Source organism: Hemitrygon akajei, chromosome 16, assembly GCF_048418815.1.
Source record: "Hemitrygon akajei chromosome 16, sHemAka1.3, whole genome shotgun sequence".
Taxonomy (NCBI): domain Eukaryota; kingdom Metazoa; phylum Chordata; class Chondrichthyes; order Myliobatiformes; family Dasyatidae; genus Hemitrygon; species Hemitrygon akajei.
Genome location: NC_133139.1, coordinates 11,603,496 through 11,616,483, shown reverse-complemented (window position 1 = coordinate 11,616,483; position 12,988 = coordinate 11,603,496). Strand labels below are relative to the sequence as shown.

General features: G+C 36.2%; 1 protein-coding gene across 1 annotated transcript in view; it reads right to left on the bottom strand.

Moving 5' to 3' along the window:
- The window catches only part of LOC140739760 (phospholipid hydroperoxide glutathione peroxidase GPX4-like), a 28,523-nt gene extending 15,535 nt beyond the window's left edge, over positions 1-12,988 (bottom strand). Inside the window, exon 1 of the mRNA XM_073068249.1 lies at positions 12,840-12,988. Coding sequence (XP_072924350.1) covers positions 12,840-12,917 — 78 coding nt within the window. The 5' untranslated portion in view covers positions 12,918-12,988. The remainder of the gene's footprint in view (positions 1-12,839) is intronic.

Sequence of the window (12,988 nt, the reverse complement as noted above, 5' to 3'; positions counted from 1 at the left end):
CACACCAACTGCATGGTATTACAAGGGTGACCCCATGTGCAGGGACTGCAAGGTGATGTGATGCTGTTTCAGAACATGAACACTACAGCACAGTACAGGCCCTTCAACTTACAATATTGTGTCAACCTTTTAAAAGCCTTCCACAATTACGTACTGCCTCAAATTACCAAACCAATTCTAGATCCAATCAGCCAGCTCACCTTGGCTCCCCTGTGGCTTCAGGCCAAGAAACAGCCTACCATGCAGGATGTTGCCAAGTGCCGTACTAAAATAGAGGGTTTTATCATTTCGGAAGACCTATCCTGGGTCCAGCAAGCAAGTGCAATAACAAAGAAAGCATGGCACGCCTCTATTTCCTTAGGAGTTTCTGAAGATTTAGCATGACATCTAAAGAAGGATGTCAGAGTTTTAGATGTGTGGTGAAGAGTATACTGACTGACTGCATCACAGACTGTTTTAGAAACATCAATGCACACGAAATGCTGGAGGAACTCAACAGGCCAGGCAGCATCTCCTGTATATCAGTGAGACCCAATGTAGATTGGGAGACTGCTTCGCTAAGCACTAACTCTCCATTTGCCAGAAAAAGCAAGATCTCCTGGTAGCCACCCATTTGAATTCTACTTCCCATTCCATTCTGACATGCCAGTCCATGGCCTCCTTTACTGCTGTGAGGACTCCACACTCAGGCTGGAGAAGCAACACCTTATATTCCATCTGGGTAGCCTCCAACCTGATGGCATGAACATCGATTTCCTTGAACTTTGGGTAATTTCCCTCCACTATCTCCATTTCTCATCTCCGTTTCTTTCTCTCACCTCATCTCATTTCATTTCATTTTTATTTTTCAATCTTTTTTTTATTGATTTTCAAATAAAGAACATACAAATCAAAAGAGGAGTTTAACAAGTAGATAAAAGACATATAAACAGCAATAGTAAAAACAAAAAGCATATAATATCAAAATCAAATAGGTAATATATTATGCTGTTATATATACAATGGTCAGAGAGAAATTACAACTCCTCATAGCAATCGTAAAAAAAAATTGGAAATTTTATTGATAGAGAAAGAAATACCCCACTAACTGAACTGAAACAAAAGAAAGAGGAAAAAAAAAGAAAAAGAAAGATTGGGCAGTCCAAATGAGGATAAACTTTAAAAAGTGAGAAAAAAAAAATCCTTCCAGTCATCTCCGAACCTTCATGGACAAGGATATTCTCCAAAGAGAATAGGGGAGTCTCAAGATGGCGCTCATGGAGTAGACCACATCTAGGCTTTGCTCCAAACCTTTTACGTTTTTTTTAACCTACAAACACCCCTTAAACTTATTTTAAAGGGGTCTAAACATATAGAATTTTTTTAAAAACTATTTGAATTACTCTCAACCCGCTGAAATGTCCAGAGCAAAAGAACCGAAACAGACGAAAGAACCGTTAACTTTAGAAGTTGTTGTGAAGTTTATAGACGCTAGATTTGATGATTTGGAGAAAAAATTACTTGGAAGATTTGCACAGTATGACAATCGTTTGAGATCACTCGAAGAAAAGTTCCTGACCTTTTCACGGGAATCAAATGAACAACAAGCAAGCATTTTGGCTCTTGAAGAAGCTGCTCGTAAGAAGGATCGTATAATCGAAAAAATGCAAGAAGAGCAAACTTCGACGACCCAACAGATGGATCGCTATAAAGCTAAAATTACTGATTTGGAAAATCGTTCTCGAAGACAAAATCTTCGGTTAATTGGAATCCCGGAAAAATTTGAAAGCGGTGATCTGACCGTTTTCTTCTCCAAATTTCTAGTGGATGTCCTGGGCGAAGATGTCCTGGATAACCCCCCATTAATCGATCGGGCTCACAGAGTCTCTAGATATCGGCCAGATTCAAGTCTGAAACCACGGCACATAATTCTCAGGATCCATTATCCTCACATCAAAGAACGACTGATTCGTGCGGCTCGTAAAAAAGGTATGATAACCTATCAAAATTTTAATTTTCGCATTCTGGAGGACTATAGCCCCGAAGTACTACGGGCTAGGCTGGCTTTCAGATCGATTATGTCGAATTTTCACCAGAAAGGCTACAAGCAAGCGTTGCTGTTTCCAGCACACCTGAGAGTCACCCTTCAAGATGGATCTTTTCGGCTGTTTAAATCGCCAGCGGATGCTCAAGGTTTCCTGGAACAATGACATTTGATCGGACTGATCAATGTAATCTAACCTATAGATTTGGATCTGGTATAGATTGACGTTTGGGTTCTTTTTTGGATACGGTTCATATATATTTCTTATATACGATTAAAGCTCTCTTTTTTCTACCGGGTTTATTCCGATTTTATATTTTTATATATTACTAACCGATTAATGTTGAAGATGACCTATTAGGGTTATTTTTTTTTCTTTTTTTTTTTAAATCGATATACACTCTTTTTTTATATTTTTAGCATTTGAATATTAAGATTTGGAAGAATAAAATGGCGTTTCTTCTTCCCGATAGACTCCAGTGTCTGTAGCGTCATAACTGTTTTGATCTGTTAGAAAGTGTTAAACCTTCATTTATTGTTTTAATTTTTTTTAACCCTTTTGATAATATACATTTATAACACTAATTTTATATTTTAATTTTTCCTATTTCAACCCTTTTTTTTATAATGTGGGTTGTTTGTATTTTTTTTAACTTTGTTACGTCTGAGTTGCCGTCTTGAGACAAGGGGGTAATTTTAGTATTAGATCGCTCGCTTGCCTCTGTTTGGCTTTTTTCCTGGGGTTTTGAGGGTGGTGGGAGGGAGATTTTTCTTTTTTTTCTTTTTTCTGCTTGCTTTTTGCTTAGTTTTACTTCATGGGCTTATATGAAACTATTAAAATGGCTGCGGTGCTGTGACTTCCGGCTTCCCTTTGAACTTACTTTCCCCTTCCGAGTTCATGAGTTCACTTTTCTTTTAAACCTATATGTTAACTGTAATATATATTGTCAATATGGATAAGACTATTAACTTTGTTTCTTGGAATACTAATGGTTTAAATCATCCGATTAAACGGAAAAAAGTATTCAAAGTATTCCATAGAATGAATGCGAATGTTATTTTTGTACAAGAGACTCATGTTAGGAAGGTGGATAGTCAGAGGTTGTTTAGGTTTTGGAAGGGCCAACAGTATCACTCAAATTCGCAAGCCAAAGTGAGAGGTGTTTCTATTTTTATAGACTCATCAACTGCTTTTATACATTATGAAACAATTTCAGACCCGCAAGGTAGATTTTTGCTTATTACTGGGTTGCTTTTTAATCAAAAAGTTGTTTTAGTTAATGTTTATGCTCCAAATACTGACTGTCCTGAATTTTTTAAATGTTTATTTACATCCTTTCCTAATTTGAATCAATACAGATTGATAATGGGCGGGGATTTCAATTGTTGTTTAAACCCTTTGATGGATAGATCCAAACCCATTCAAACTTTTCCGAACAAATCGGCTTCTCTTATTAATTCTTTTATGATTGATTCAGCTATCTGTGAAATCTGGCGTTTTCTACACCCTAATGATAAAGAGTTCTCATACTTTTCCCATGTGCATCATAATTACTCAAGGATTGACTACTTTTTCATTGATCAGCACTTCCTTACAGATGTCATGGATTGCAAATACGACTCTATTGTTATATCTGATCATGCACCTTTGAAGTTATCTATTAAGGTGACGGATTCACATATTAGTACTAAAAGTTGGAGGTTTAATTCTGTTTTACTGCAGGACTCTGACTTTATTAACTTTATTAAACAGCAAATTGATTTGTTTTTCTCAATAAATTCCACAGCAGACATCTCTAGTGGAACTCTCTGGGATACTTTTAAGGCATATATTCGTGGACAGATTATTTCATATTCTGCCGGAGTTAGGAAACGAACTAACTCTAAAATATCAACATTAGTTGATAAAATTAAGGCAATTGATAAGATTTATGCATTGACCCCTAGTAAAGAACTTTATAAAGAAAGGGTGGAACTTCAAATGGAGCATAGTTTATTGTTAACCTCTTCGATTGAAAGTCAGTTAATTAAATCGAAAGCTCAATTTTATACATATGGAGATAAGTCTGGTAAATTACTAGCTAACCAACTGAAAATTGTTTCGGATAAGCGACAAATTACTAAGATTCGTAAACAAGATGGTACTCTGACGATTGATCACAAAGAGATAAATACAGCCTTTCAAGATTTTTATAATTCTTTATATCAATCAGAATGTACTAAAGACTCTTCTATAATGAGTGAATTTTTAAGGAAATTGAATATTCCAAAAGTAACTGCTGAGGATAGTGTAATTTTGGATACACCTATTACGGAGTCTGAAATAGAAAAGGCCATTTTCTTAATGAACTCGGGTAAAGCTTCGGGCCCAGATGGTTTTTCTGCAGAATTTTTTAAATCCTTTTCTTCTATACTTTCTCCTTGGCTTTGTAAAATTTTTAAAGATGCATTAAGTATAGGTAAACTACCACAATCTTTTTATGAAGCTTCTATTTCTTTAATTCTTAAAAAAGATAAAGATCCCACTGAATGTGCATCTTATCGGCCTATATCTTTGCTAAATATGGACTTTAAGATTTTTAGTAAAATCCTGGCTGTTAGATTAGAAAATATATTGCCTCGGATTATTTCTGAGGATCAGACTGGATTTATTAAAAATCGTTATTCATCTTTTAATATTAGAAAATTAATTAATATTGCTTATACTTCTTTATCTAAAATCCCAGAATGTGTCATCTCCTTAGATGCCGAAAAAGCATTTGATAGAGTCGAATGGTCATACTTATTTAATACTTTGCAACATTTTAATTTTAGTTCAAAATTTATATCATGGATTAAATTAATATATCAGAAACCTTTAGCTTCGGTTTTCACTAATAATCAAAGATCCCCTTTTTTTCAACTATTTCGGGGTACAAGGCAAGGTTGTCCTTTAAGCCCTTTATTATTCGACATTGCTTTGGAACCCTTGGCTATAGCTATTCGTGAATCACCCAATATTTTAGGTATTACCCGCGGGGAGACGATGTATAAGGTATCATTATATGCAGATGATTTGTTATTATATATATCTGATCCTGAAAGATCTATTCCTGCTATTTCTTCTTTGCCTGCTCAATTTAGTAACTTCTCTGGGTATAAATTGAATTTTAATAAGAGTGAACTTTTTCCATTAAATATGCATACTCCAATTTATAATCGGGTACCATATAGAATTGTTACAGACTATTTTACTTATTTAGGTATTAAAATTACTAAAAAACATAAAGATTTATTTAAAACTAATTTTTTGCCTTTAATAGATCAAATTAAGCAACTTGCTAATAGGTGGTCCCCACTATCTATGTCTTTGGTAGGTAGAATTAATGCCATTAAGATGATGATACTACCTAAATTTTTATACCTATTTCAAGCATTACCAATTTTTATTCCTAAATCTTTTTTTGATACAGTTGATTCTAAAATATCGTCGTATTTGTGGCAGAACAAAAATCCTAGGTTAGCTAAAAAATATTTACAGAAGCCTAAGAAGGAGGGTGGCTTGGCTCTACCAAACTTAAGATTTTACTATTGGGCAGTTAATATACGGTATTTGATATTTTGGACACAAGAATCGACTACAGTTGCTGGCCCACAATGGGTAAATTTGGAATGTAAATCTGTGCAAGATTTCTCATTGATTTCAATCTTAGGATCTTCACTTCCCTTTTCGTTATTTAAAATGAATAAACAGATAACTAATCCTATAGTCAAGTATACATTACGAATCTGGTTTCAATTTCGTAAATTTTTTGGTTTGAATAAGTTTATACTGTCAAGCCCTATAACAGCTAATTACTTTTTTCGACCATCTTCCATAGATCAAGCCTTTTATTTATGGAAAATAAAAGGTATAACATGTTTTCGTGATCTGTTTTTGGATGATAACATTATGTCCTTCGAACAATTATCTAATAAATATAATTTATCTAAAACCCATTTTTTTAGATATCTACAAATTAGAAATTTTTTATATAATGAACTAAAGTCTTTTTCGAAAGAATGTCCATTGGACATTACAGAAAGAATTTTAGCTCTTAATCCTTGTCAAAAGGGTCTCGTTGCTATCATTTATAATATGATTATGAATCTACAACCAGATATATCTGAAAAAATTAAGAAGGAATGGCAGGAAGAACTGCATTGCCCTATTTCTACTGAGCAATGGGAAAAAATTTTATTATTGGTAAACTCATCCTCTATATGTGCTAAACATACTCTAATACAATTTAAGGTCGTACACAGAGCTCATATGTCTAAAGATAAACTTGCTCGATTTTACTCGTATGTTAATCCAACCTGTGATAGATGTCATTCTGATATAGCTTCGTTGACTCATATGTTTTGGTCCTGTTCTTGCTTACATAACTATTGGAAAGATATTTTTAATATTATTTCAAGAGTTTTAAATATTAATCTCCAACCACACCCTTTTACTGCAATTTTTGGCCTACCAATGATGGATAATAAGTGTTTATCCGCTTCATTCCAACGAATGATTGCATTTATTACACTAATGGCTAGAAGATCCATTTTACTGAATTGGAAAGAAGCCAATCCTCCAACAGTATCTCAGTGGTTTTCCCAAACTATTTCCTGTTTAAGTTTAGAAAAAATTAGAAGTGTGGTTTTCGATCCTTCAGTTAAATTTGAGGAAACTTGGAGACCATTTATTCAGCATTTTCATATGAATTAAACGGTCTGATCCTGAACCTTATTGTCACTATCCTGAATTGTGTGGATGGAGGTTGGGAGTCATAGGCACTACTGTATATATATAACATTATGCGATTGCCCATGTTGGTTAGTTTTTTTTTATTTAGTTGTTGTTTTTTTTTGTTTTGGGGGGGGGTTTTCTTAATCATTTATATTATTATATGAGTTTGAGAGATTCTATGTATGGATCAATATATATTTGAATGTTTATCAATCTATTATGTACTCTCAAATGTCTTGTAACAATATTTTTCTTCTGTTTTTATTCAAAAAACTAATAAAAAGATTTGAAAAGAAAGAAAGAGAATAAAGAAAAATAAATAAATAAAGATAAATTAAATCATGTGAAAAAATTGAATAAAGGGTCACCAGACTTGCTCAAAATCAAAGGATGTATCAAATGGCCGGCTTCTAATTTTCTCCAAACTTAAACATGACATGATGGAGGAGAGCCAATAGAAAACAGTGGGCGAGTTGGATTCTTTCCAGTGTAGCAAAATAGCTCTCCTAGCCAGTAAAGTTGAAAAAGCTATCACATGTTGGGCAGAAGCAGACACTTTGCTTGTTTCCTCTGGGAAAATCCCAAAAATTGCTGTAAGTGAATTAGGTTGAACATCCATATCTATAACTTTAGATAATATTCCAAACACATCCCTCCAAAAATTATTTAAACTTACACATGACCAAAACACATGGGTTAGAGTAGCCATTTCTGTGTTACATCTATCACAAATAGGGCATATATTAGGAAAAATATGCACCAATTTAGCTTTGGACATATGGGCCCTATGTACTATCTTAAACTGAATTAAAATATGGCGTGCGCAGATAGATGAATTATTAACTAAATAATAAATTTTACTCCATTGGTTATCTGAGAGTGAATGTTGAAGTTCTACTTCCCAGGAGCGTTGAACCCTATCATTAGGCAACATGCGAGCATTCATTAACTGTTTATAAATGATAGCTATTAATTGTTTTTGAAAAGGTTTAAACTGAAAAATAACATAAGCCAAATTTAAAGAGCAAACCAAGGGGTAATTTGGTAAAAAAATCACTTAAGAAATTCCTAACCTGTAAATACCTGAAAAAATGTGTATTAGAGATATCATTTTTATCCATTAACTGTGAAAAAGAAACAGTCTTGTAAAAACAAATCTAAAAAAGTTTTTATTCCCTTAATTTTCCATGTTAGAAAAGCCTTATCCAAAGTTGATGGTTTAAAAAAGAAATTAAAATAAATATTACAAGAAAATAAAAAATCATTTAATTCAAAAAATCTACGAAATTGAAACCGAATTTTTAAAGTATGTTTAACAATAGGGTTAAGAGCTTGTTTACCTATTCTGCAGAACGAAAAGGGAAGAGGAGCTCCTAATAAAGAAGCTAACGAAAACCCCACTACTGAATTTTCCTCCAGCTGTAACCATGAAGGGCGATCTTGATCGTCTATATCATAAATCCAAAAAGTAATATAGCGAATATTAATTGCCCAATAATAAAATCTAAAGTTTGGTAAAGCCAGTCCTCCATCTTGTTTTGATTTTTGCAATAAAAGTTTATTCACTCTAGAGCTTTTATTATTCCAAACATAAGACAAAATCAGAGAGTCTATTTTATCAAAAAATGTTTTTGGAACAAATGGGGGAACTGCTTGAAATATATATCTAAAAATTTCTGTAGAATAACCATTTTTATAGCATTTATTCGACCTATCAATGACATCGACATAGGTGACCATTTGGAAAGCGCCTGTTGAGTATATTCAACTAAAGGGAAGAAATTATACCTATATAGGTCTTTAAAATTTTTTGTAATTTTGATACCAAGGTAAGTAAAATGGTTTTTGGCAATATTAAAAGGTATTTGATCATAATAATAAAAATAATTATTAATAGGAAATAATTCACTTTTATGTAAATTAAGTTTATATCCAGAAGAAGTACCAAATTCCATAAATATAGATAACATAGAAGAAATGGATTTCTTGGGATTTGAAATGTAAACTAATAAATCATCCGCGTATAACGAAACTTTATGTAATTTATCCCCTCTCCTAATACCCTGCACAAAATTGGAATCCCTAAGAGCAATAGCAAGTGGTTCTAAAGCCAAATTAAATAATAAAGGACAGAGGGGACAGCCCTGACGGGTACCTCTATATAATCTAAAGTAAGGAGACTTTTGGTTATTAGTGAGAACCGCAGCTACCGGGGCATGATAAATCAATTTAATCCAGGAGATAAATCCTGGACCAAAATTGAACCTCTTCAAAACTTGAAATAGATAAAGCCACTCCACCCTATCAAAGGCTTTCTCTGCATCCAAAGATACAATACATTCAGATTCTTTGGCTGAGGGGGAATAAATGATATTTAATAATCTTCAAATATTAAAATGTGAGTACCTATTTTTAATAAATCCTGTTTGATCATTTGAAATAACATTAGGCAAGATACTCTCAAGCCTATTTGCTAGAATCTTACAGAGGATTTTAAAATCTACATTCAGTAAAGAAATAGGTCTATAGGATACACATTCTAGTGGGTCTTTCTCTTTTTTGGGCATCAATGAAATTAGTGCTTCATAAAAAGTTTTAGGAAGGTTCCCAGATGTAGAATCGGTGAACGTTTGATGAAGATGTGGTATAAGCATTTCATGAAAGCTCTTATAAAATTCTACCGTATAACCATCAGGTCCCGGAGCTTTACCTACTGTAATTGCATAGAGGAGATAGCCTTGGCTATCTCCTCTTGTTTAATAGGTGCATCTAACATATCAGCATCTTGAATCGAAATTTGAGGTATGTTTAATCTTTGCAAAAATCTATTCATAGTAATATTACTATCAGAGAATTCTGATTTAGAAAGATTCGAATAAAAGTCCATAAATATCTTATTAATTTCATAAGGATCTAAAGTTTCTGTTCTATCTGGTTGGCGAATTTTTAAAATCTGTCTTCTGACCATCCCAGCCTTTAACTGACCCGCTAAAAGTTTAGCAGATTTTTCCCCATGTATATAAAATAAACTTTCAGATTTAAAAATTTGCTGTTCAATGGGAAAGGTCAGAAGTAAATCATACTGTGATTGAAGTTCGACCCTTTCTTTATATAGGTCTTCAGTAGGTTTAACTGAATACGCTTTATCTAGCTGTTTAATTTTATTAATAAGCACTGACAATGCCGCTTTAGTTTTCTTTCTCAAGGCTGCTGAATATGAGATTATCTGTCCCCTCATCTCCTTACCTGCCCATCACCTCCCTCTGATGCCCCTTCTCCTTCTTCCATTGTCTTCTGCCCTCTCCAATCAGATTTTCCCCTTCTCCAGCCCTTTATCACTTTCACCAATCAACTTCCCAACTCTTTACTTCACCACCTACCCCCTCCCAGTTTCACCTATCACCTACCACCTTGTTCTTCTTCCTTGCCTCCCCCCCTTCTTACTCTGACTTCCATCTTTTTCCTCCTGTCCTGATGAAGGGTCTCAGCCCAAAGCACTGATAGTTTACTTCTTTCCATAGATGCTGCCTGGTCTGCTGAGTTCATCCAGCACTTTGTGTGTGTTGCCGAAGATTTACAACACATCCAGATTTTCTCATCTTTATGGAAACACCAATGCCCTTGAATGGAAAATCCTACAAAAAGTAGTGAATTCGGCCCAGTCCAGCACAAGTAAAGCCCTCCTCACCAATGAGCACATCTACAAGAAAGCACCATCAATCATCAGCGACCCCATCACCAAGGATATGCTCTCTTCTCGCTGCTGCCATCAGGAAGGTGGTACTGCAGCCTCAAGACTCACACCACCAGGTTCAGGATAAGTTACTAACCCTGAAACATCAGGCTCTGGAACCAAAGCAGACAACTTCATTCACCCAATCATTGAAACTTTCCCACAACCAGTGGACTTATTTTCAAGGACTCATCTCATGTTCTTGATATTTATTGTTTGTTTATTTATTATTAGTTTTTTCTTTTTGTATTTGCACAGTTTGTTGTCTTTTGCACACTAGTTGAAGGCCCAAGTTGAAGTGGTCTGTCATTGATTCTATTATGGATTTATTGCGTACGTCCACAAGAAAATGAATCTCAAGGTTGCATATGGTATCATATGTACTTTGATAATAAATTTACTTTGAATTAGCCAAGATCTACTGATCTTATCAGTTTTCTTAGTTACCTCCTCAAAAAAAAACTCAAGTTAGTGAAATAGATTACCCCCACACAAAGCCATGCTAACTATCCTTGACTTTCCAAATCTCCATAAATTCCATTCCTTCAGATTTCCTCCAACAATGTGCTGACCACTGTAAGATCACAACCTTAAGTTACCTGGTTTCTCCCTGGTATCTTTCCTAAATAAAGGAATATCACTGGCTGTCCTCTAGTCTCCTGACACCTTACCCACAACTAAAAAAAACTGCAACAAAAAATTCCATCAGGGCCCCAGCTACGTCCTCCCTCGCTTCCCACAGCAACCTCGGGAACATCCCATCCAGACCTGGAGATTGTCAATTATTATATATCTCAAGATACTAACACCTTCTTCATACTGTCCTGCTCTAGATTATCCATATTATGATGCCCCTCGTCATGCCTTGTACCTCGCTGTCTCTTTGTACGGCACTCTCGATAACTGTAACTCTGCACACTGCTTTTCCTCCGTACACACTGCCTCAATGTACTGATTGACATTGTGAAATGATCTGTATAGATGACATGCAAAAGTTTTTTCTCACTATACAAGTGTGAACAGGAAACCATTTATACTCCAGTGAATGCATTATCTTCCACATTCTTCTCCTCGGTTCGAGTTAGGACCTCACAAAATGCTAGTGGAACTCTGTGGATCACACAGATGCTGCCTGGCATGCTGAAGTCCTCTACATTTTGTACATTGTTCCTGGGATCTGCAGTATCATGTCTTCTTTTATGACTTCACCCGCAACCATTGGCTCTGCACATCAACTTGGTCCCCAGGATAACACAAGGCCACATGCCCCACGAGCAGAACTCAGCCCATCGAGTCTGCTCCACCATTTCAACACGGCTGACCCATTTCCCTCTCAGCCCTATTCTCCTGCCTTCTCCCCATAACTTTCCATGCCCTGACAAATCATGAACCCATCATCAGCCTGTGCCTTCAATACACCCAATGACCTGGCCTCCACAGCCACATGTGTCAACAAACTTGACGCATTCACCACCCTCTGGCTAAAGAGATTCCTCTTCTCTGTTCTAAATGGACGTCCCTCTATTCTGAGGCTGTGCCTTCTAGACTTCCTCACCAAAAGAAACATCCTCTTCATATCCACTCTATCGAGGCCTTTCAACATTCGATAGGTTGCAATGCGATTCCCCCTCATTCTTCTAAATTCCAGCGACCACAGGCCCAGTGCCATCAATCGCTGCTCATATGACTGTCGATTCTTCGGAAAGGAGTTTAGCCCTTGTTGTTGTTGCTGCCTGCGAGAGTTTCTGCCCTTGGATGTACTCCTGACCTCAGCACAGCTGAGATCAACCCTCATTCACATGCTCACTCTTTTCCCAGCAACCCTTTTGCTCCTAAAATGCACTGGCACTACTAGTAACCTTACTTACCAAATATATTGAATGAGCCTTTTAGGCCTTCCACTTTCATTCTTAGAAAAGAACCTAATTAGGAATCCAGAAACAGGATAAGCTCATATCCACGGGTTCAAACAAAATTTGAAATGATTCGTAGCGTTATTTGGCCGGAGGCGGGTAAGCTGCCGTGGGAGAAGCGGGTCTTGTCGGCAAGCCCGGAGTAGGGCCACAGCAGTCGCATTGCGGTGGGATTTTTGCCCTTAGTGCAGAATGGAACGGGCGGTCTCGGGAGCGTCAGGCATCGAACAGAATGAGCCCTGTGTACCGGCAAAGCTTTAAACCCAGACCCTCTGCTTTCTTAGTCAACAGCCCGAAAAGCTGAGAGCGCAACTGCCAAAAGATCCGACTACAACCGTCTTTTTGTCTTTTCACACAGCCAGAGGCTTCATCGTTCCTCGGGGGGAACCAACGCGCTTCCGCAGTAAAACTCACCATCGTCGTCCTTCCCAGCGTCAAAACAGCCAACCGCAACGTTCCCTTGATAAAGTGGCGACTACGGTTGATCATCATCCTGAAGCCCAGGGTGGGGTTATGGAGCGAGAGGGCCGCCCACACTTCCTGGCCATTGGAGCCGAATGGCA